This window comes from Miscanthus floridulus, chromosome 10, assembly GCF_019320115.1.
Source record: "Miscanthus floridulus cultivar M001 chromosome 10, ASM1932011v1, whole genome shotgun sequence".
Classification (NCBI taxonomy): domain Eukaryota; kingdom Viridiplantae; phylum Streptophyta; class Magnoliopsida; order Poales; family Poaceae; genus Miscanthus; species Miscanthus floridulus.
In genome coordinates this window covers 10106827-10127467 of record NC_089589.1, presented here as the reverse complement: position 1 = coordinate 10127467, position 20641 = coordinate 10106827, and the positions used below count along the sequence as shown (strand labels likewise).

Genomic DNA, 20641 nt, shown 5'->3' with positions numbered 1-20641 from the left:
TTGTTAATAATTCATTCATGTACGTTAACTACAATTTCCTTAGCAATTTGGTGGTGTCCATATTCAATAGTTTAAGGGAAGTGACCTTCATGAGGTCACCTTTCCTATTGGTTCGATTTTACCAAGTGAACATGGACACACCTTATTCTTTGAAATTATATACTGAAGGGAGGAATTATCATCTGATTATGAAATTTAAAATCAACTGAGCAAAGGCATCATGAATTGTTGCTTCCTTAAACTATTGAATACTAATGTGCTGGGATATGACGAAATTGTTTAGCCCCTTGCAAAAATAATGAACACTTTACAGTTAGTTCTCACTTCTCAAGATGGCAGATTAGGTTGATATGATTTTTTTAATTGCCCCCTCTTCAGTCCGTTTGGAAAATATCCATAATATTTGCACCATTGACTGGCAGCATCTATCTGAGAGTTCAGAGGAGCACACATAAACAAAGCTGTACAAATGGAACTGTTACAAAAGCCACCAGTAATGGCATTGGCATGTGCGAAGATCGATATAAATGAGAATAAACATCTACCGGTTCATTCTAAACGATTAAACTACGGACTACCTAGAGATTTAAGTTACAGCTCCCACAGACAGGGAATCATATGTATGCCTGACACCCCATCTCCCCTTTCCAGACAAGAAACTACAGATAGCAGGCAGCACCAGTTAGGCTCGAGCAAAAACTTCAGACCCTTTACACTGAAATGGAGAAAAAACATAGAAGTTAAACAGCAGATACAGCAAGCAGTCAAAATGCATCCAGTCCCAATAACGTAACAAAAAAAATAATCACTCAAGAATACTCCAAATACAATGTGTGGAGTGGCAAGAAAAGTGAAAGTGTGAGCAGAGGAAACAAGTGTTGTCAGAAAACTGCATTTTGCTGTTGCAAATATACATAGTGGCACACAAGATGCATCTGCTGTCAAAAGCATATCGCACAGTGATGATAAATATAGTTATTCCTAAGAAAATTCTGTTCATGTTGTTCATGTCCTCCAAACACCTAATCTGCACTAGAATGACTTTGCTCACTGTCAACTTCTAGAGAAAATTCTTTTATACACAAAAGATAATGACACTTATATGGATGGCAAACCAAAGACGAAAGTTTGATGAAACAAAATCATTCTACAGTCTACACCTCATGCAGAGTTAAATTTACATATTTAAGATGTCCACCAATAACACAGAAAACTGACAAAAGCTTCCACTGAGGGTCTCATGTAGCCACATCGAATATCGCTTTATGCTGACAATGTAGTCCTTTTTCTACGTTCCTCAGCAAGTGATATTGAGATAACTTTGGAACTCGTCCATCTTTTTGATGAAGCTACTGGTCTGAAGACTAAATGACTAATATGTAGAAAGGTAGTGTATTTCCAATACAGTGCACAGAGATTGTGATTACAACGACACAAGAACACCTTCCAGCCAATTATTTATCAGATTGTGGGTCAGCTTCCAGGGATGTGGTATGTGGAAGGCTGGCCTCTTAAGAAGGGTTGGGAGGAAAATTCTTGTTCGATTCATGGTGAATTCCATCTTAGTATATTCAATTTAACCATGGCAATGGACCTCCCACCATGGATTATCAAGGTAATAGATAATTTCGAAGAGGGTTTTTATGGAAAGGGCAGAAAAAATGCAAAGGAGGACACTGCTTGCCACCGGAGTTTGCCAACTCCATATTTCTAATCTCCAGAATTTGGGCTAGGACCTCCATGAGCCCGACCGCCCATGGCGTCCTTATTTAAATTCACCGTTCTGTCAGGTCATTTTTCTTCATGGAAATCGTGGTGGGGCAAGAACACTTTTTCTAGACTGATATGGCAACGAACGGTGGCTTGAGCTTTGCATAACAGATGGGTGTCGGACATCAAGGGGTCTCTAACAGTAGAGGTCCTGGTGGAGTACCTGCAAATCTAGGACTAAGACATCCCCGATCATCATCAGTGGCGGCTTACGAGGTCTGGTTCTTATTCGAACAAATCAGCTTACGAGGCATTTTTTACTGGGACCATCATTTTTGCACCTTGGAAGCGGGTTTGGAAATCTTGGGCCCCTCTCCGTTGCAAATTCTTTATTTGGTTGGCCATTAAGGGCCGCTGTTGGACAGCTGACCGCCTTGCAAAAAGAGGATTTCCTCACCCGTTTGTTTGCCCCCTATGTGATCAAGCTGATGAAACAATACAGCATACCCTGGTTGCTTGTGTTTTTGCAAGGCAGGTTTGGACAGCTATCTTTCATGTGTTGGCTTGCTTCCCCTTGCACCGAAGCTAGAGGATTCCCATTTTTCTAGCTGGTGGTGCAAAACAATCAAAGGCTGTTCCAACAGAGATACGAAAAGGGCTGAATTCACTCATCATTCTGGTTGCTTGGGAGTTGTGGAAGCATAGGAAGGCTTGTGTCTTTGAGGGTGCTAGTCCTTGTGTTCAAAGAGTTTTAGCTGTAGTTTCTGAAAAGTGTTTGTTGTGGTGTTGGGCTGGAGCTAAGGCTCTGCAACAGCTTCTTAGTAGGTTGCTGCCTATAGCTGTTTAGGCGTTTTTTTCGGCAGTGGTCGTCTGTTTTGCATAGTGTGTGGCGCTAAGAGTCCTGTAATTGGTTAATTGGGGGAGCAGGCTCTGCCCCTCCTTCGCTGTTTTTATTCTCTTCTTAATGAAATGGCATGCAGCCCTGTCTGTTAGTGCAGTTGCCGAGTAGAGCTTTGGATCAATGTTATCAGATCATCCGATTAATCGTGATTAATCGTCCTTATCGGTACCTAGCACTCGATTAGGCACTCTGATTCGATCAGAGCAATCAGAAACCTGATCGTCCGATTTATCGTCGATTAATCGCGATAAATCATCCAATTAGGTGTCCTGACCGATCAGGCACCAAATAGGCAGATGGGCTGCTTCAGACTGGGCTAGCTCTGTTTGGGCCAGGCCCATTAGGGTTTCTCTTTTATACCTCTCCCCCACTCTTTCCCTCACCTCCTCAGTCCTTACCCCCAGCCTCCAGCCGTCGGTTGCACTTGCTGTCTGTGCAGCTGGCCAGCTGCATCTCTTCCCCTCCTCCATCCTCACTCAGTCACTCTCTCCTCCCTCTCCCTCCCTTCCGGTTCCAAGCTTCCCTGCTGCTTCCTCCTCCCTCCTGCTGCAGGGTCAAGGGAAGGTTGCAGGAGTGCAGGCCACAAGGATATATGATATATGTATAGTATATGGTATATAATATATAGTATATGGTATATATACCATACATATATGATATATGTCCTGCTATATACAGGACGATTATATGGACGACTAGACCGATAAGAGGTCGATTAATCGTCCTGATCATCGACTAATCGTCCTGATCGGTACCAGGGCGATTAGCGACGATTAGCCGATTTAATAACATTGCTTTGGATCTCCTCTTGCATGTGATTTTACAGCCAGAGATCATGGACTTTCATATTTGGCTCCTCTGTGCCACTGGGACAAACTCTGCTAAAGTGCTAATAATTCCTAAGGATCTCTTTCAAGGTGCTATATTGACGAATAGTCGTGATTAGTCATCTATCAACTCAATTAGTCGAATCTAGTCAACCCTAGTCGTCTGTTTGTATGTGGCAGGATCGATATACTATAGTACATAGTATAAGGGCTATATAAAGAAAGAATTAAGACAGCATGGATGGTCAGTTGGTAACTTGTGAGATCCAATTTGTGAAGTGTCCGAAACTCCAGAGCAAAAAGCAGCTAAATAGAGATGAAAACAGAGCACATCAGAGGAGGAGCTGGGAGCAAGAAGAGCTAGGAGGTAAGAGCAAGAAGTGAAGATGGAGTAGGTATAAGCTCATCTTCAAAATCCCATGAAGCAGGTGGTGTGAACCAGCGTGGGCGGCGCTTGAAGGCTGAGGCCTGCCAGCGACACCTGACTGAGGCGGGGACGGGAGCCAGACTGGCGACTTCCCCCACGTGAGCTCCTGGCCAGGAAGGGAGGATGCTGCCACAGCTTGGAAGGGAGGAGACGGCTATGGCTGGGTAGGGTATGCCAGAAAGACCTCACGCCCATTCGAGCTCTGTAGGCAGTGGCTACAGTCTGAATTGAATGGGAGAGTGAGAGAGAGAACAGAGGAGTCCTCTATTGGGCCGAAAAACGATGGCCCCAAGTGGCCAACATACCAGATGCCAACCCATGACGATTTTTTCATCCGCCTAATCAGGCGATCGCTCGTCTATGCCCAAATCGGACGTTACTCTTAATTAGTCGACACATGATCGGACGACTTGATTTCTAGTTGCTGTAGTCAAGTCGGATGTCATAATCGTGCCAGGGGACCGATAAGGCCAACTAGTCGCAATTAGTCGGATGAATTAATAACAAATATGGATGTCCTAGGTTCTGGAAAATGTCGCTTTTTTACGTAATTGGTCACACAAAAGATATACTGGATTGAATTAATAACAAATATGGAAGTCCTAGGTTCCTGGAAAATGTCACTTTTTTTATGTATTTGGTCGCACAAAAGAAATACTGGATTGCCAATTGTTTTGCTCTGCAAGTTTGGCTCTACCTCTTGCTGATGCTTGGTCAACAAGTGCTGTCCACAACAGGATGACAGGATGAGACTTATTTCGATAATCCGTGGGACAATGTAGCTGGGAGTGTTGAGGGACAGGTTCTGAAGGGTCTCAATTCAATCATTATTTTGGGAGCTTAGTTGATTTGGAACCACTGAAACCGTAGTGTTTTTAACAAAGTTTCTCCTAATCTAGCTGAAGTGACTTTACTCTCTAGAGAGGAGATGAAGTTCTGCTATCTGGCAACAGCTCGAGGTACTTCATACCTCCTTGCCCTTGCTCTAAGGGGGGCATAAAGCTCTAGTCTGGTCAAGTTAAAGTTGTAAATGTCCTGGGCATGTGAGTTCAAGGTATTTCCGGTCCTGTCGGGGTGTGTGGGTATGTTGTAACTTGTAAATTAAGTTTTCTTTAATAAAAGGACACACAGCTCTCCTGCATTTTTAAGGAAAAGAAAAGGAAAACTTCCATAATTCAAAAGATTATCTTACTTCGGAAAAATATAGCATGGAAATTTAAAGCAAGTTAAAACGTAAAGGTACCTGCTATAAAATACATACTCCAGATGCAGTAGTTACTTTTGTCTACAAAATAGCTTCACAAGTTGCCTTGTTGTGGCCTGCTTGCTTGCACCTGCTGCAGAGCCGTATTACCGTGGGGACCTTGTTGGGGTTAAACCGCTTCCTTCTTGGTTTATCCGATGTTCGTGGCTTGGGAGGTGGAATTAAATTTGCCCCAGCACTAAAATCAACAGTATCCATATCAGGTATAGGGAAGATCGTTCCTGAATAAGTCATATGGTAGCTCTCTATTCTGAAAAACTTCGAGCAGTAGTCATAGAAAGATCGCCCAATCCTGTTGAACACAGCAATAGCATGCAAGCATGGGAGGCCAGAAAGTTGCCACCTCCGGCAGGTGCATTCCCAATTTGCAAGATTAACGACAAAAATTGCATTGCCCCGCACTTCAAACACAGTTTCAGAAGAGCACAGAACAGTCATTTTACCAGCCTTCATCATCTCCTCCTGTGCTTTGTATTCCATGGAAGGCGTCAAAGGTCCTGACCATGCCTTGCAAGCCTCACGCCTTGTTTCTATTATTTCCATTATTTTTGTTCTCAATGAGTCAATCATCAGCACAATTGAACCCTCCTTCTTGGTTGGTATCCAGTTATTGAAGGCATCAACAATGTTTGAGGAGAAATGATCATATCGACAACCTCTGAAAATGACATCAGACCAATGCTCAGGCTTGCTTGCTATGATCCACTCAGCAGCTTCAGTGGATATATTCCTAATGCTCTCAATGGACGCATTAAAATCCTCAATACTACACGCTTGAGCAGCACGAGTAAAATCCTCAATCATCCCCTCTCTTATTTGTTGTGACCATGGCCCCTTTCTCAGCTCTCCTTTGAATTCCTCCATGATATGATGCAAACAGAAGGCATGATGGCTATCTCCAAAAACTTGAGAAACAGCAGCATCCAGACCCTTTTGTCCACTGGACAAGAATGTCATGGCATTGTACGCGTAGCTCTGATTTTGGATAGGAAATTTCAGCTGCATCAAGAACCAAACCCAGCTTTCATAGTTTTCATCCTCAACCACACTAAATGCCACTGGAAAGACACCATCATCTGCATCGACTGCAGCGGCCACCAGCAACTTGTACTCATTTGTTGCTTTCAGTGGAACCTTATCAAGAAACAATAGGGGCCTGCACCCATTTACAAAACCATGCAAAGAAGCATGAAATGCAACAAAAAAGCGACGGAATTTTGTATCCACCATTGGAGATAACAAAGCAATACTTCCTGGGTTGGACTCTGTAAGCCTCTCACAATACCAGGGCAAATGGCTGTAAGTCTCCCTGATAGCATGATACAGTTCCTTCTGCACTACTTCTTTACCTCGCCAGACCTGTGAATAGGTCAGTGTAACTCCATATTGTTCATATATTTCCTTGACAAGGTCCTTTGGCTTCAACATCGGATTATCATGCAGCTTCTCCTTAATAACGGTGGTCAGCCATTGTCTTGTCGCTCGACGCTGGCCTTCTCCATTTCCTCCTCCACATGTATGCTCATCTGTCATTTTCTTGATTACAAACTTCTTGTTACGAGATGACTCGGATGCATGCAATCGCCACGTGCAGCCCTCCGCAACACATTTTACCGTGACACGAGTAGTTTCATTTTTAATGAACCGGTACGCAAATCCTTTCCCAATGGCATATTTGCACAATTGAGCACGGAAATCCTTCACATTATCAAACTCTTGACCAACACCTTTGATAATGTCATCCCAAAACATAACAGGATTGTCAAGTCGGTGCTGAGGATCTGCAGTGATCTCAGAACCAACATATGGGTCACCTGAATCATCAAAAAGGCCAATTGGTTCCCTGCAAAAAACATGAATAGTTGTCAACATCTGTGAAACTATTCTTTTTTGTACAACATTTTGGAGTACAAGACATTAGATGGCAACAAAATTACCGAGGTGCACTATCAACAAGAGCAAGATTTTGCTGATCCAGAATGCCTGGCGCGGTGGAAGCACCTCCAGCTGGGGTGGCAAAGGCAACATCGCTTCCAAATTCCAGTTGGAAAACCCTAATTTCAGAAATACGATGATAGCGACTGAGAATTAACAGCATACAGTTACAAAACAGAACTGCTGACTAATCAAAGCAAGTAATAGTTCAGACATTACAAGACTGTAAACAATAAAACGGCATGTATTATGAGGCTGAAAATTCAAGATAAACTAGACCAGAACTTCACTTAGCATTATTTTGCCAAACTATGAAGCCCATGCTCCCATAAGAATCATACTATGTGTACTTGAGACGGCAAAGATTTAATTATAATAGAAGCAACTAGGAGTTTGGGACTTAAAGGCTTTGTTGTTGTTGTTGTTGTTGTTGTTGTTGTAGAAGCAACTAGGAAATATTTATGGCAGTCAATACACAAAATCATTCTTACAAAAATCTGAAAGTGAAAATGTTGCATCAGCTGCAAAACAACACATGAAGCTCCTTGTGCCCATGATACTCTATTGCTTAGCAGTTACAAGTTATAACAACAAAACAAAAGGAGAACTATGTTGTAAATACGCCTACATTGTAACTCCATAACCATATTATGTAGACCATTGATACAGAAATTTAGCTAACTATTCAGTCATATGCTCCGTAAAATAGCCAAAAATACAATATAAATCAGCATATGGGAAAGAACTTTCAAGTCTACAAATTCTGATATCAGAATATCATGCATTTGACACAAAGTGGCACTGCTGGCACAAACAAGAACTTTATCAAGTAAGGCACGCACTGAAATGCTAATATCCAAATAGGCATATTTTCATTTGATTCTGGAATAAGCTACTCTTCAAATTGAAGGGAGCTAAAGTAGATACCTTGTGTGTTCCCTAGGCATTGTATTTTCTTTTGATCCTAGAAGAGGCTACTCTTGGAATTAAAAGGGGATAAAGTAGCTGCCTGCATGTTCCCTTAACATGCATTAGATAGTTACCAATGCATCTTTCTCAATGTAACCAAAATTGCTTATTGTGCATAACATTTCAAAGGTTCTATGAGGTGGTTTTATAGACAAAGGAAAAAATCACGGTTGTTCACTGCCCCCTGGGTAGGACGTTATTGATCCCACACTTGTCAGAACTGCTACAATTGTTTTTATTAGTCTTGGTGTCAAGCTGGCGCTAACCTATACCGTTTTAGAGCTGGGTTGGGCCTCCACTTCCAGAGCCATTTGTATATATAATATACAAGAACATTTCTATCCACTTTAGAATGAAAGGCAGAACTGCATTTTCTTAAAGATCAGAAACATCCCAGAACAAAGAAGGCATGCCAAGATGTAGCAGTTATATGAAGATCAATTCTGCACCTGTTGACATCGTTTGCAGTAACAATTGGTCTTGGCTGTTTCACATTATTGGCACTAGGTTGGACTGAAGTGCCAGGAGCACTGGGAGTCGGAGTCTTCTTGTTACTTTTAGATACCCTAAAAGAGAGAATATGTCATGATAACAGTATAGGGGTTGCAGATAACAACATAAAAACAACAGGCACAGTGCAGCCTACTTGTTTTTGGAAGGTGGCCTTTTCCTTTTGTCACCAGGAGCATTAGAGCCAGGCTTAATTGCAGAAGCTCCAGAGTAGGTAACAATACTCCTGGTTATTCAGCGCGAGAAAAGCATGAACCATTGACGACTCTTCAATATGAATCACAAAGCAATAAGGTGCAAAAAAAAACATACCTGTTTTCTACTCTACTAATCAAGAAAACTTCCACTTGCGCGGCACTGGTAGTAAAATCAACCATCCTTTGTAAATCTCGATCACATGATATTGTGATGAGTGTTCTGTAATTATTTGGAAGGAAGTATTTCAATAACATGTCAGTCACATCAACATGGAACACCTTGGACACCTCATCCTTGAAGCTCTCCAGTGGCATATCACGAGCAACATCAACAGCATGTGCCTCGCCTCCTTTGTATGTCAAATTACCATTGGGGCCAGAAGTGAATTCTCCACCATATTGGCAAATGGCTACCACAATACCCCCATCGGCCATGCTTCCTGAGTTGTTCAGTGGTCAGTATAATAAACTACAATAAACATAAGAAATGTAAAGGAAAATTACTTTCTACAAAACTTCTCATATGTAATTTATGATGCAGTGAAAATGCACTATGTCAAAGGGTGCACAGCTATTCTGTGAGCATTTCAAAGGCCATTAGCAACATAAAACATCTCCGACTAGGGTACCTGGAACAAGTTTTTTTTCTAGGCAAAGGCATAGAATGACAAACACACGGTTACTAGGTAAAGAGAGCACATGATTGGTAAGCATGGAGTTGAACCTGCAAATGGTAGTTCATGTGCATTTATCTGACGCAGGCACCACTGCTAAAGCTAGCTATATAGCCAGCAGTAAATTCAACCTAACAAAAAGCTCACGGAGCAGTATGATGGTTCAGGTTTTAACAAAATCTGCTCAACTTTTAATGTTCGCAGAGATTGTTAAAAAATCAAAAAATATAAAACAGGCATACCGTACATGGATTTCAACCTGGACAGATTCATACTAGCATTGTTCATGAACCTCTGGAATTCCTAAGCCCTTTTGCCGTGCTTCATGGTACCACAAAGTACATTCGACTGTGCCACGAAAGCAAAGGGCATGCATCTTTGAGCATCTCGGTTCCACTAACATAGCATCACACCGATGGGCTGGTTTCCTTAACTATATCATGGAGTGCTTGCTCTTGAAGTTTTAAAATTTACCAAGAAACTTTGAGAAACTAAACACTTTTTGAATTGAGATGACTCAACCAAGATATTCACAAGGAAAAAAGTGTCCGAAGGCTGAAGCTCGTGCAAAGGGAATGGCAGGGGCAATGTCATTTCGTTCCTAATTGCAAGGGTGAAATGATAATACAACTAGCACAAAAGCAAAGCAAGGTAAGTAGGCAACTCATCAGCGTGGAACTTTTGGGGGGGGGGAAGGTAGTAAAAAAGAGAAAAGGGGGCATTTTGCTCAAGAATCCCCAAGAATTCGAACAAATCGCAACAAGACTACGAATAGAACATGGACAACAACCACAAAAGAAACGGCTAGGCAGTAGTAGGCACAGATGCGACGTGAATACACAAGCCCACACAAGGATCCAAATAGAAATTACTTTAGACCAATTGAAATGAAACAAAACAAAAAAAAGGACGGCTCTTTGTCACCGAAAAAGGAGGATTGGAAATGAACCCCCATGGGGGAAACAAGGGGCCGGATGGAAGAGCTCAGTTCAGTCGAACCCCCCGGGAATCTGGTTGCGTAGAAGGATTTACTTACACACGAGAGCACGAGGAGGAATCAGCCCAGGTTCAGATCCACAGCTTCCCCGAGCAGTAGAGAGAAGCGAGGAGTTTCCTCCAGGTGATTTCCTCCAGGTGGAAGGAGGCGGACGTGCACCACGGTGGCTGGGAGGGAAGGGGAAGGGAAAGGGGATGGGGAGAGAAAGGGGAAAACGAAGCGGGGTTGATTTGCTAGGGCTGCGGATGCCAGGGGTATTCTTGATATTTTCCCCACCGGAGAAAATCTTCTCTGGTGCTTTTCACAATTTTACCACTACTATTCATTTTAGTCGGAACAGATGACAAACGCCAACAGTCGCGTCGCACAGGGCGACTTCTGATGAAGTAGGCCGGTCAAGTGGCCCATCTCAGCCCAAACATTGCGCTCGTCTATCGTCTTTGATCTTCCCCCCCCCCCCTCGGCCTCCGCCACAGTCTCCATCACCGAAGCCCTAAACCCCTGATGCGCTCGACGATGTCCGCCTCTCTCCTCGCCACAGCGCTCGCTCCGGCCTCCAGCATCCGCCTCACGACCCATCGTTCCCATCAACTCGTCGCTGGCCACTCAGAGTTCCCATCACCTCATCGCTGGCCTCACCACTCCTCGTTCCCATCAAATGGCGCAGTCTGCAACTTGCACTGGGTGGGGTTTTTTCAAGAAAGGCACTCAAGAGTATCTCATATCTGATATGTATCAAGGAAAACAATAGCTTGTACAAAATGACAACTTGACACAAAATGACCTCTAAAAAATGAGTACATTAGATGGGAACACTGGGTCATGAGGCGGATGCTGGAGGCCGGAGCGAGCGCCGTGGTGAGGAGAGAGGCGAACAGCGTCAAGCGCATCAGGGGTCCAGGGCTTCGGTGGAGACGGTGGCGGAGGCCAAGGGGGAAAGATCAAAGACACTAGACGAGTGCAATGTTTGGGGTGAGTTTAGTTGAGCCTCCAAGATCGGCCTACTAGATGAAGTTTAGTTGAGGTCACGGTTTGGAGAGAGAAGTCACCCTGCACGACGCGGCTGCTGGCGTCTGTCTGTTTTGACTAAAATGAAAAGTCCTGGCAAAATTGTAAAAAGCACCAAGAAAGATTTTCTCCGGTGGGGAAAATATCAAGAATACCCCTGGCATCCGCAGCCCTAGCAAATCAACCCCACTTCGTCTTCCCCTTTCTCTCCCCCATCCCCTTTCCCTTCCCCTTCCCTCTCGGACGCTGGGGTGCACGCCCGCCTCCTTCCGCCTGGAGACAACTCCTCACTTCTCTAATGCTCGAGGAAGCCGTGGATCCGAACCTAAGCTGATTCCTCGTGCTCTCGTGGGTAAGTAAATCCTTCTATGCAACCAGATTCCCGAGGGGTTTGACTGAACTGAGCTCTTCCATCCGGCCCCTTGTTCCCCCGTGGGGGTTCATTTCCAATCATCTTTTTTCGATGACAAAGAGCCGTCCTTTTTTTTGTTCTGTTTCATTTCAATTGGTCTAAAGTAATTTCTATTTGGATCATCGTGTGGGCTTGCGTATTCGCGTCGCATCCTCTGAAATTTATTCTTTTTTGCCGTGTCTACTACTGCCTAGTCGTTTCTTTTGTGGTTCTCGTGGTCCTATTCGCGGTCTTGTGATTTGTCCAAATTCTAGGGGATTCTTGAGCAAAATGCCCCATTTTCTCTCTTTTACTACTTTTTTCCCCCAAAAGTTTCATGCTGATGGGTTGCCTACTTAACTTGCTTTGCTTTTGTGTTAGCTACATTATCATTTCGCCCTTGCAATTAGGAACGAAATGGCACTGCCCCTGCCGTTCCCTCTGCACGAGTTCAGTGCAGCTTCAGCCTTCGGACACTTTTTTCCTTGTGAATATCTCGTCATCTCAATTCAAAGTGTTTAGTTGCTCAGAGTTTCTTGGTAAAGTTTAAAGCTTCAAGAGCAAGCACTCCATGATATAGTTAAGGAAACCAGCCCGTCGGCATGACGCTATGTTAGTGGAACCGAGATGGGCAAAGATGCATGCCCCTTTGCTTTCGTGGCACGTTCGAATGTACTTTGTGGTACCATGAAGCATGGCAAAAGGGCTTGGAATTCCAGAGGTTCATGAATAATGCTAGTATGAATCTGTCCATGTTGAAATCCATGTATGGTATGCCTCTTTTATTTTTTGTTTTTTAACAATCTTTGCGAACCTTAAAAGTTGAGCATACTGCTCCATGAGCTTTTTGTTAGGTCGAATTTACTGCCGGCTATATAGCTTTAGCAGTGGTGCCTGCGTCAAATAACTATTGTATGATCCTGAAAACATTGCACACCCACTGAGAAAATAATTTGCTTTTCAATGGTTAAAAGACACGCAAAGCTGACATCCCATTTATAATACCTAGTAGAAGAAACACATAAACTACCGTAGAAGAAACACATAAACTCGAAAAAAAAAACTGATGCACTCGGTAGCATCAAATGCTAGCGGATGAGATACCTAGTATATATACTGATCCTGAAGAATAAAGCCCTATCAGATGAGTTGTACATAATATAGGGATTTGTTAATGAGCTGATTGATCTGGGTAAGTTGTTTCTTTTTTCTTTGTTGACTGGTTCGTAGTATAAAGTCGTGTTGTTGCCATAGCAGGAGCTTGGCATAAATTGAAGCATTAGGCAAAGTAGTAGAATCAGTATCATGCCAAAAATTGTAGAAACTATTTTTCATTTTGACAAAAGAAGGGGGTCTACCAATGACAATAATGGAGCAACGCGAAACAAACAAATGAAGCTGTATACCTCGTACTCTCATTTTGGCACATATGCAAACAGAGAGGATCAATGCAGCAAGACCACCTAAATAACTAAAGCTAATTATTCAGACGTAATTCTGCGCTTCCATGCATACATACATGCAACGCAATGTGTGGACATATATATGTGCTATCTGCAGCCTGCAAATAAACTAAATGCAAGTTCAGTCTGCATATTTTAACAGCCTTATATTTTATCAACAACACTATTACAGAGCCTTATATTTTATATGAAAATAGAAAATAGAATCACAACTTGGCTATCTTAACAGCCAAAAACAAAACTCATCTTCTATTATCACAGCTTGCCTTCTAATGATTTGTCCTAACATTCAACGAATATACAGAGACCTTAAAAGTAACACCGCAATGACATGATGCCTCCTACATATCACATAAGCAGTGACTTCTCTACCATACTAGGCATCCATAGTTTTGAAGTTGGGATCATATTTAGAGAACCTTAACCACTCAACTCGACAACTTATCAATCAAATCGATTACTAGACCCAGGGACAAGATTTCGGATTTGTACTTAGCGGATGGCTATGGCGAAGTAGCTGCAGGTGAAGTTGATGTTGGCACCAGAGACTCAATGGGAAGTACTCCCTCCGTCCGAAAAAGAAGACATTACAGGATGCGTGATGGTCAAACTTTCTCAAGTTTGACTAGCTTTATAGAAGATATAGCAACATTTGTATCACTAAATAAATTTATTATGAAAACACATTCCATAGTTTATCTAATGATACTAGTTATGCATTATAAATATTAATATTCTTTTATATATAATTGGTCAAAGATAGAAATGTTTGACTTCTCGGGAAGTGAGAATGACATTCTTATGTTGGACGGAGGGAGTAGCAAATATCAACAGGGTTCTTGAGATCCAAGATGCAAAGCTCTACCTATTCAGCCCCAAAAGGAATTGGTAGTAACAGAGACCTGCACAAGAACCATGGCACATTTAATCAACTTGTAGATACGGTTGCCAAGAGATGAATTCCTAAAGAAGCACACTTGGTATTATTTCAGAAACATCACAGATGGATCTGAAAAGGAATTGGTTGGTTAATAAGCATGCAGCAAACAGAAGAACTAAACATACTGCAATGCTAGACACAAGAGAACAAATAGATGATGGTGATCCTCACATGTTAAAACAGACACCCAAAATAGTTTGCATCCGTACATCCATACTGGACACTAGTGTGTGTGTGTGTGTTATATAAAGGAAAATTCCTTTCTACTCCCGGGAGTAGCTATTCCCCCTAACCTGCCGAGCCAAACCTCACGTATGACATAGCCTGGTTGATTAGCGGATTGAAGCGGACCCGTTTAATTGATACAGAGAATATAAGAAAGTCGGGTGGTTCATCTGCGGCATCATCCACAAGAGGCGCAGGACGCGCGCGGCGGCGACGTCCACGGCTGGATCTTCGCTGGCTCTTCACGGCGCAGGTGTTGGGCTACCATCAGAGATCTTAACAAGATCCGTTGGTGCAATCCAAGTATAACACAGAGAAACCATCCTACTCTAATTGATTTTTTGTCCCTATAATCCTAATCTCGTTGCTGCAACTATATCCGCAGATGGTTGATGGTATCTCACTTCCACACTCTGATTGATGATTCCTGCACTAACAGACAATGATCAGGGAGTACAGGTTTTTTTTATCGGATCAACCATACAGCCATAGAAAACAATATATCGCTATTTTTGTGGATCCGCTCCCATTTGACTGAAACTGGCTGCGGCCGTCCTCCAGGTGGAGAACCAACCTCTCCAAATCTGTCCCAGTGAGTCAAGGTAATTATTTGACAAGGCAAGATTAATGCAGTGAGTCAAGGTAATTATTTGACAAGGCAAGATTAATGTCTTCTTCGTTTTTGTTGATCTGATCATAGGAGGTGCCGCGGACAACGTTTGTGATCTCAGTGGAGTAAATCAAGGGAAGGGAAGGGAAAACCTGCTCTCGTATTGTCACCAGGCGACATGGCTTTTGCGGCTGGTTAATTTGTCTACAGTAGACTGCCGGTTGATACACGAGGCAGGCGTCTCCTCTCTGACGACAGCAACCAACCACCAGCCAATCAGGTAAACGAATCCGATCTGCCACAGCCTACATGTCCAAATTAATTATTCTTACACGCAACTATTTCTTTTCTGACCAGCAAAACATTCTAGTTCACGAGCTGCTCCCTATAATTCTTACATTTCTCTAATCAAAGAATAGTACATCGATCATCAGGAGAACATCAGCAGCAATGTCATCGCACTATTTTTTTTTTCTTTTCAGATAAGAGTATCACCTCATACTATTTTCAGATTAGGGTATGATACCTATAACATACTTGACAAATGACTGCATCTATCATTGATTTTCAGATGGATAGATCTTTCAAACGTACTATGGCTTGATCGAAGAAGCTCCGGCAAGATGAAATTGCATGATTCAATTGTATATTTTTTTAGAGATTAGACTAGTGCCAAACGCTTTAAGAATTCAAATTCAAATATTCCATATGATTACTAGCTTCTTGTATTATTACTTAGAAGTACATGTATACTTGTTTGCGCTCAAACAATAATATATGTACATTATCAATTGGGTATGGACATTTTCATACTACTACTAATGTTTGGAGTGCCCCTGAAATAGTGTGTGTGTGTGTGTGTGTGTGTGTGTGTGTATATATATATATATATATATATATATATGTTGTTTAATTTCTTTTTAAATCTAATAACCCTAATTTGTATAAGAATATATATACTCCTGAACACGTATGCATGCATACTCTCACTAAATATGTATAACTACCGATATACTCTAAAAAATTTATATAATTACTGTACTCCAAACATGTATGTACTCATACTCCTATAAACATGCTTTCTGGTAATGTGTATGTACGCATACACCTTCGGTAATTCTATCTCGGAATGTGTACGATCTCATATAATTTCCAAGTATCTGTGCATACTCCGTGTATCAGGATATACACACAGTCGGTATATCAGTATATGCACATTCCGTGTGTACTCTAGCTATAGTATCTTTTGTGTTGTATACCTTCGCGTAATCGATCAAGAATTCAAGAAATGACAATGACCTCTCACTCTCCCTGTTATCAGACAGGATCTCAGAGACTCACGACCACTAGCAGGAGCGGAAGTGAGAGGACTGATGTACCTGGAGCAGCAGCCGCCGTTGGTGGGAGTGGGAGAGAAGCAGGAGAGGAGGATTGATGTACCTGGAGCAGCAGCAGCAGCCGCCGCTGGTGGGGAAGTAGAAGCCGACGCTGTCTAGAACCGTAGCAATAAAAAAGTGGATGAAGGAAGAAGGGGAAAGAAAATGAGATGAGGTGAAGGAGGACATGGAGGAGAGGACTTCGAACCTGGATCAAGAGAGCAGGCCGCCGGGGCGACGCCGGCGATGAGGCAATGGACGGCGGCAGCCGGCTCGGATGCAGCGGCGGCCGGCTCGGATGCAGCGACAGCCGGCTCGGATGCAGCGGACGCCGGCGATGAGGCCGCGAATACCGACGAGGAGGCGGCAGACGGCTCGGAGCCGGCGGCGGCGGCGGCGGCGCCAAAGGAGGAGGACGCAGAGGTCGCGAACGCCCGACGCAGGAGGAGGCGACCGGTCGGTCGACGTGGATCGGGCCGCAATACACCGGAAATCTTCCGGTCCGGTCCAACGACCCAGGTGTCGGCCCACGGAGCGCAGCGACAGCCCACCGCAGCGACAACGCGAGAAACGCAGCGACGTCCGGTTCCCCGCACGTATGTTTGTTTCTTTCTTTCTTTCTTTCTTTTTCTTCTCTCGATAGGCTGGTAGTTGGCGTCTTTTTTTTCTTCTTCTTGTTTTTTTCTTAACTCCTAGTAGACGGTTACGTTAGTTTCTCTTTTTTTATTTCTTATTTTTCTTTTTCCTTTTCTTTTTTCTCTCCTTTTATTCACATAGTAGTTGTGTGATGTTTCTATTTATTTTTCTCTATTACGTAGTGTTTCTATTTTATTATTTTCCCTTGTCTTTTGTCAATATTTTACTAATTTTGTTATTTATTTATTTACTATTTTCTATATATTTCATAGCATATGCTGTTCATTTTCTTATTTTCTATTCTTTGTTATTTTACTCTAATTAATTATTTTATTTTTTCATGTACATATTTATTTGTTATTTTTCTATATATTTATCATTTGTTATTCATGTTTTATGTGTGTTTTCTCTTCTTTGCTATTTTTCACTAATTAAATACTTTAATAATTTTATTTTTTACTTTATATTTTCTATATTATCTCAAATACATGTGATGTTCACGTAGTATACACGTGATGTTTTATGATGTATTCTGTGATGTTCGTGTAATATACATATGATGTTCAATAATATTTTTTGTAATATTCATGTAATATACATGTGATGTTCTATGATGTATTTTGTGATGTTTATGTAGTATATATGTGATGTTCTTTGTTGTATTTTTGAAGTTCCTATCGTATAAATGTGATGTTCTATGATATATTTTGTAATATTCACGTAACATATATGTATTGTTCTATGATGTATTTTTTTTATGTTCTATGATGGTCTTATAAGATTTATAATAGTATAAATATTTTATAGTTGAAAAAAATCATGTACACTGTGTAGTGATGAGGAAATATTTACATAGTACCATGAGATGTTTTGCGGTATATTTAGGTTGTTCAAGTAGTATTGGTATGTTGTTCTCTTTGTTTCTCCTCTTTTACGTGGTTTTTTCTTTTCATTATTTTTGTTTTCCCTTATGCCTGTTATATCTTTTATTATTTTTCCTATTTTTTATATACTATGTTATTTATCTATTTCTATATATTTCATAGATTTTCTCGTTCAATTTTTCTCTATTTTTATAGATATTATAATACCATTCACATGAACATATATTGTTTTTATCCTAAATCTAAAATATTATTCTTCTTAACTTATAACATTTGTTTTATGACGACAGAACATTTTATTATGTACCTAGAACATCGTTGTACCACGATAAAAAGAATTGTTCTATCTTTCCGATATAAATGTTCGTCAATAAAATTTTATTGAAATGTATCCATATGAGATCTTATTTTAAAGAGTATCCATGTGAGATCTTATTTTGAAAAGTTTATTGCAAGAAATGCGATAGTACAATCGGATTTTAAATTTGATACTTGGTTTAACAGCTATGACTTTTTGTTTACTTCAAAAAGCAAGGACATGTGGATGTCAGCAATTTTAGATCTTTATGCATGCCACGCTGGTACAGTCCAATATATAGGCCCCGTTTGGCAGGGCTTCTCCACCGGCTTCAGGAGCCGTTTGGAGCCGTTTTCTATCAAACGGGATAAAGCAAAATAGCTTCACTTGTGAAGCCCCTAAAAACATGCTCTCACAGTGATTTGGGGTGGGATGGAGCCAAAAAAAAGTGGCTTTTCCCGGCTCCTCCTCTAGGCCCCTAAAAACATGCTCTCACAGAGAAGCCATTTTGCCAAACGGTTTACCAAAACCGCTTCAGCTCCACCGGTGGAACTGTGTCGTGGAGCTGAAGCCAAAAAAAAATGGCTTCACTAGTGAAGTGAAGCCCTGTCAAACAGGGCCATAGTATAGTAAACAAACGGCCCAGGAAACAGTCCACCCATGCGCCTGAAAGTAATCTTAGCAGCGCCCGCAATACACAGCAATAGACGAATGGCGTGTTTGGGACCGCGTTTCTTGCTGCGGCGGTGAAAACAATATGAGAATCGCGCCAAACGCTCCCACGGTATGATGATTCTTTTTCCTGCACACAGCATCGGAACTGCACAAATGAACTAGCGCCTGCATTTTCGGCACCGCGGCCCTCGCGCCACGATACACATACCGCACCGCGCCGTGGGTAAACGTGGTCCCAAACACGCCCAAATTCACATTTGGACCGGACATGAAAATTGTTCCAGGCGTGGGCTGCATTCCAAGGGAGGCTGCGTTTGAGGCCTGTTTGACGCTGATACACGGACAGCCAAATGAGGCCTGAGGGCTCGTTGGAAGGCTAGTATTTACTCGAAAACACATGTAAATTACAGGTCTGATAAATTTTCCAACCAAAATCTAAATTACCTGTTTGTTGGATGACCAGTGAGCACATTAATTGTACATATGGATTGAGTCAAGACAAACTCCTCGTCAGGTTTGAAAAGGAAAACATCTATCTGGCACGCCTCCCGCTTCCACAGCGATTTTTTTATTATTTTTAACATTTTTGTAAACTAATTTTAAATTTAACACTGTTTTTTTTAAAACTAACACTTTTGGCCGCGTATATTGCTATAGCGCGGTGAAACGCCTGTGCCGCGTCATGCATGGTGGCGCAGCCGGAGTATGACGTGGTGAAGACCGGAGACGCTGACCGATGACGTGGCAGGGTCTGCCGCGCCACCGATCTTGGCGCGGCCCCGCCATGCCATCCCTCACGGCGCAGCAGTCCCAGGCACGCGCCGCGGACACGCAACGGAGACGGCGGGCTGCTGCGCCTGTGCCACAAACAGGCGCGCGCCGCGGATGCGACGAATTGAAGAATCCCTCGTCTGTCCGCGCACGCAATGGAGACGGCGACGACGACGCACGCGCCGGCGCGGCCTCGGAACTCAGAGAGCCCAAGCAGACGGGTTGTGTTGCGTCGCAGTGTCAGCTAGTACGTGCATGCGGTCCGTTGGTCTGGCGTAAGGACGTGAGGAGGTTGGTCTGAGTCAAGACTGAGGTGGATTGGATGGATAGAGACATGGAGGAGTGAAGTGAGGTTAGGCTAGGTTGGTGGCAATGATTGTGGCTCAGGCTGCAAGGCAGACCATGCAGCACGAACCACTGGCATCGAGTGTGTGCGTGCGTGTGTTTGCTTAAGAGCACGTTTAGTTCCGGATTTGGGAGTAGCCAAATAATTAATGTGTTACTGTAGCATTCGTTTGTATTTGTGAATTATTGTCTAAACATTGACTAATTAGGCTCAAAAGATTCGACTCGTAAAGTACAACCAAACTGTGCAATTAGTTTTTGATTTCATCTACATTTAGTACTCCATGCATGTACCATAAGTTTGATGTGACGGAAAATCTTTTTTTTGTATAGTGTATTTTTCAGGAGTTTGATGGAAAGCCTAACTTGTACTACTGATTCGCCGATACGAGTAGCTTTTCTCCCTCGATAGAGAAGAAAAATTGGGATGGTATCAGTTCTGGATGGAATCTAGGCACCGAGCACAGCGACAGTGATATCCCTTTTCTGCCTTTTGCTTGCTCTTCTTTTTTCTTCTCTGGGATTGGGTCTGGGCGATCATGCCCCCGAGGTGTTGGCTTGGCAACACCTTCGTCGGTTCCGTTTGTTTCGCTGAAAAAACAAGCCGA

General features: G+C 42.5%; 1 protein-coding gene across 6 annotated transcripts; it reads right to left on the bottom strand.

The window, feature by feature from the left end:
- Positions 1 to 320: 320 nt before the first annotated feature.
- On the bottom strand, positions 321 to 17054 carry LOC136486214 (uncharacterized). Of its 6 annotated transcripts, XM_066483085.1 has the most exons (9): positions 16633 to 17054; positions 16489 to 16540; positions 14139 to 14175; positions 8856 to 9180; positions 8680 to 8769; positions 8483 to 8599; positions 7067 to 7183; positions 5109 to 6972; positions 321 to 715 (listed from the first exon to the last, which is right to left on the bottom strand). In XM_066483085.1, exons 4-8 carry the CDS (start codon positions 9173 to 9175, stop codon positions 5151 to 5153), a joined length of 2466 nt encoding a protein of 821 aa, XP_066339182.1. In that variant the 5' UTR covers positions 9176 to 9180; positions 14139 to 14175; positions 16489 to 16540; positions 16633 to 17054; the 3' UTR covers positions 321 to 715; positions 5109 to 5150. The 6 variants fall into 6 exon arrangements, with proteins under 6 accessions (XP_066339182.1, XP_066339181.1, XP_066339183.1 ...); XM_066483084.1 differs by lacking the exon at positions 14139 to 14175 and having other exon boundaries at positions 8856 to 9209; positions 16428 to 16540; XM_066483086.1 differs by lacking the exon at positions 14139 to 14175 and having other exon boundaries at positions 16428 to 16540.
- Positions 17055 to 20641: the final 3587 nt, after the last annotated feature.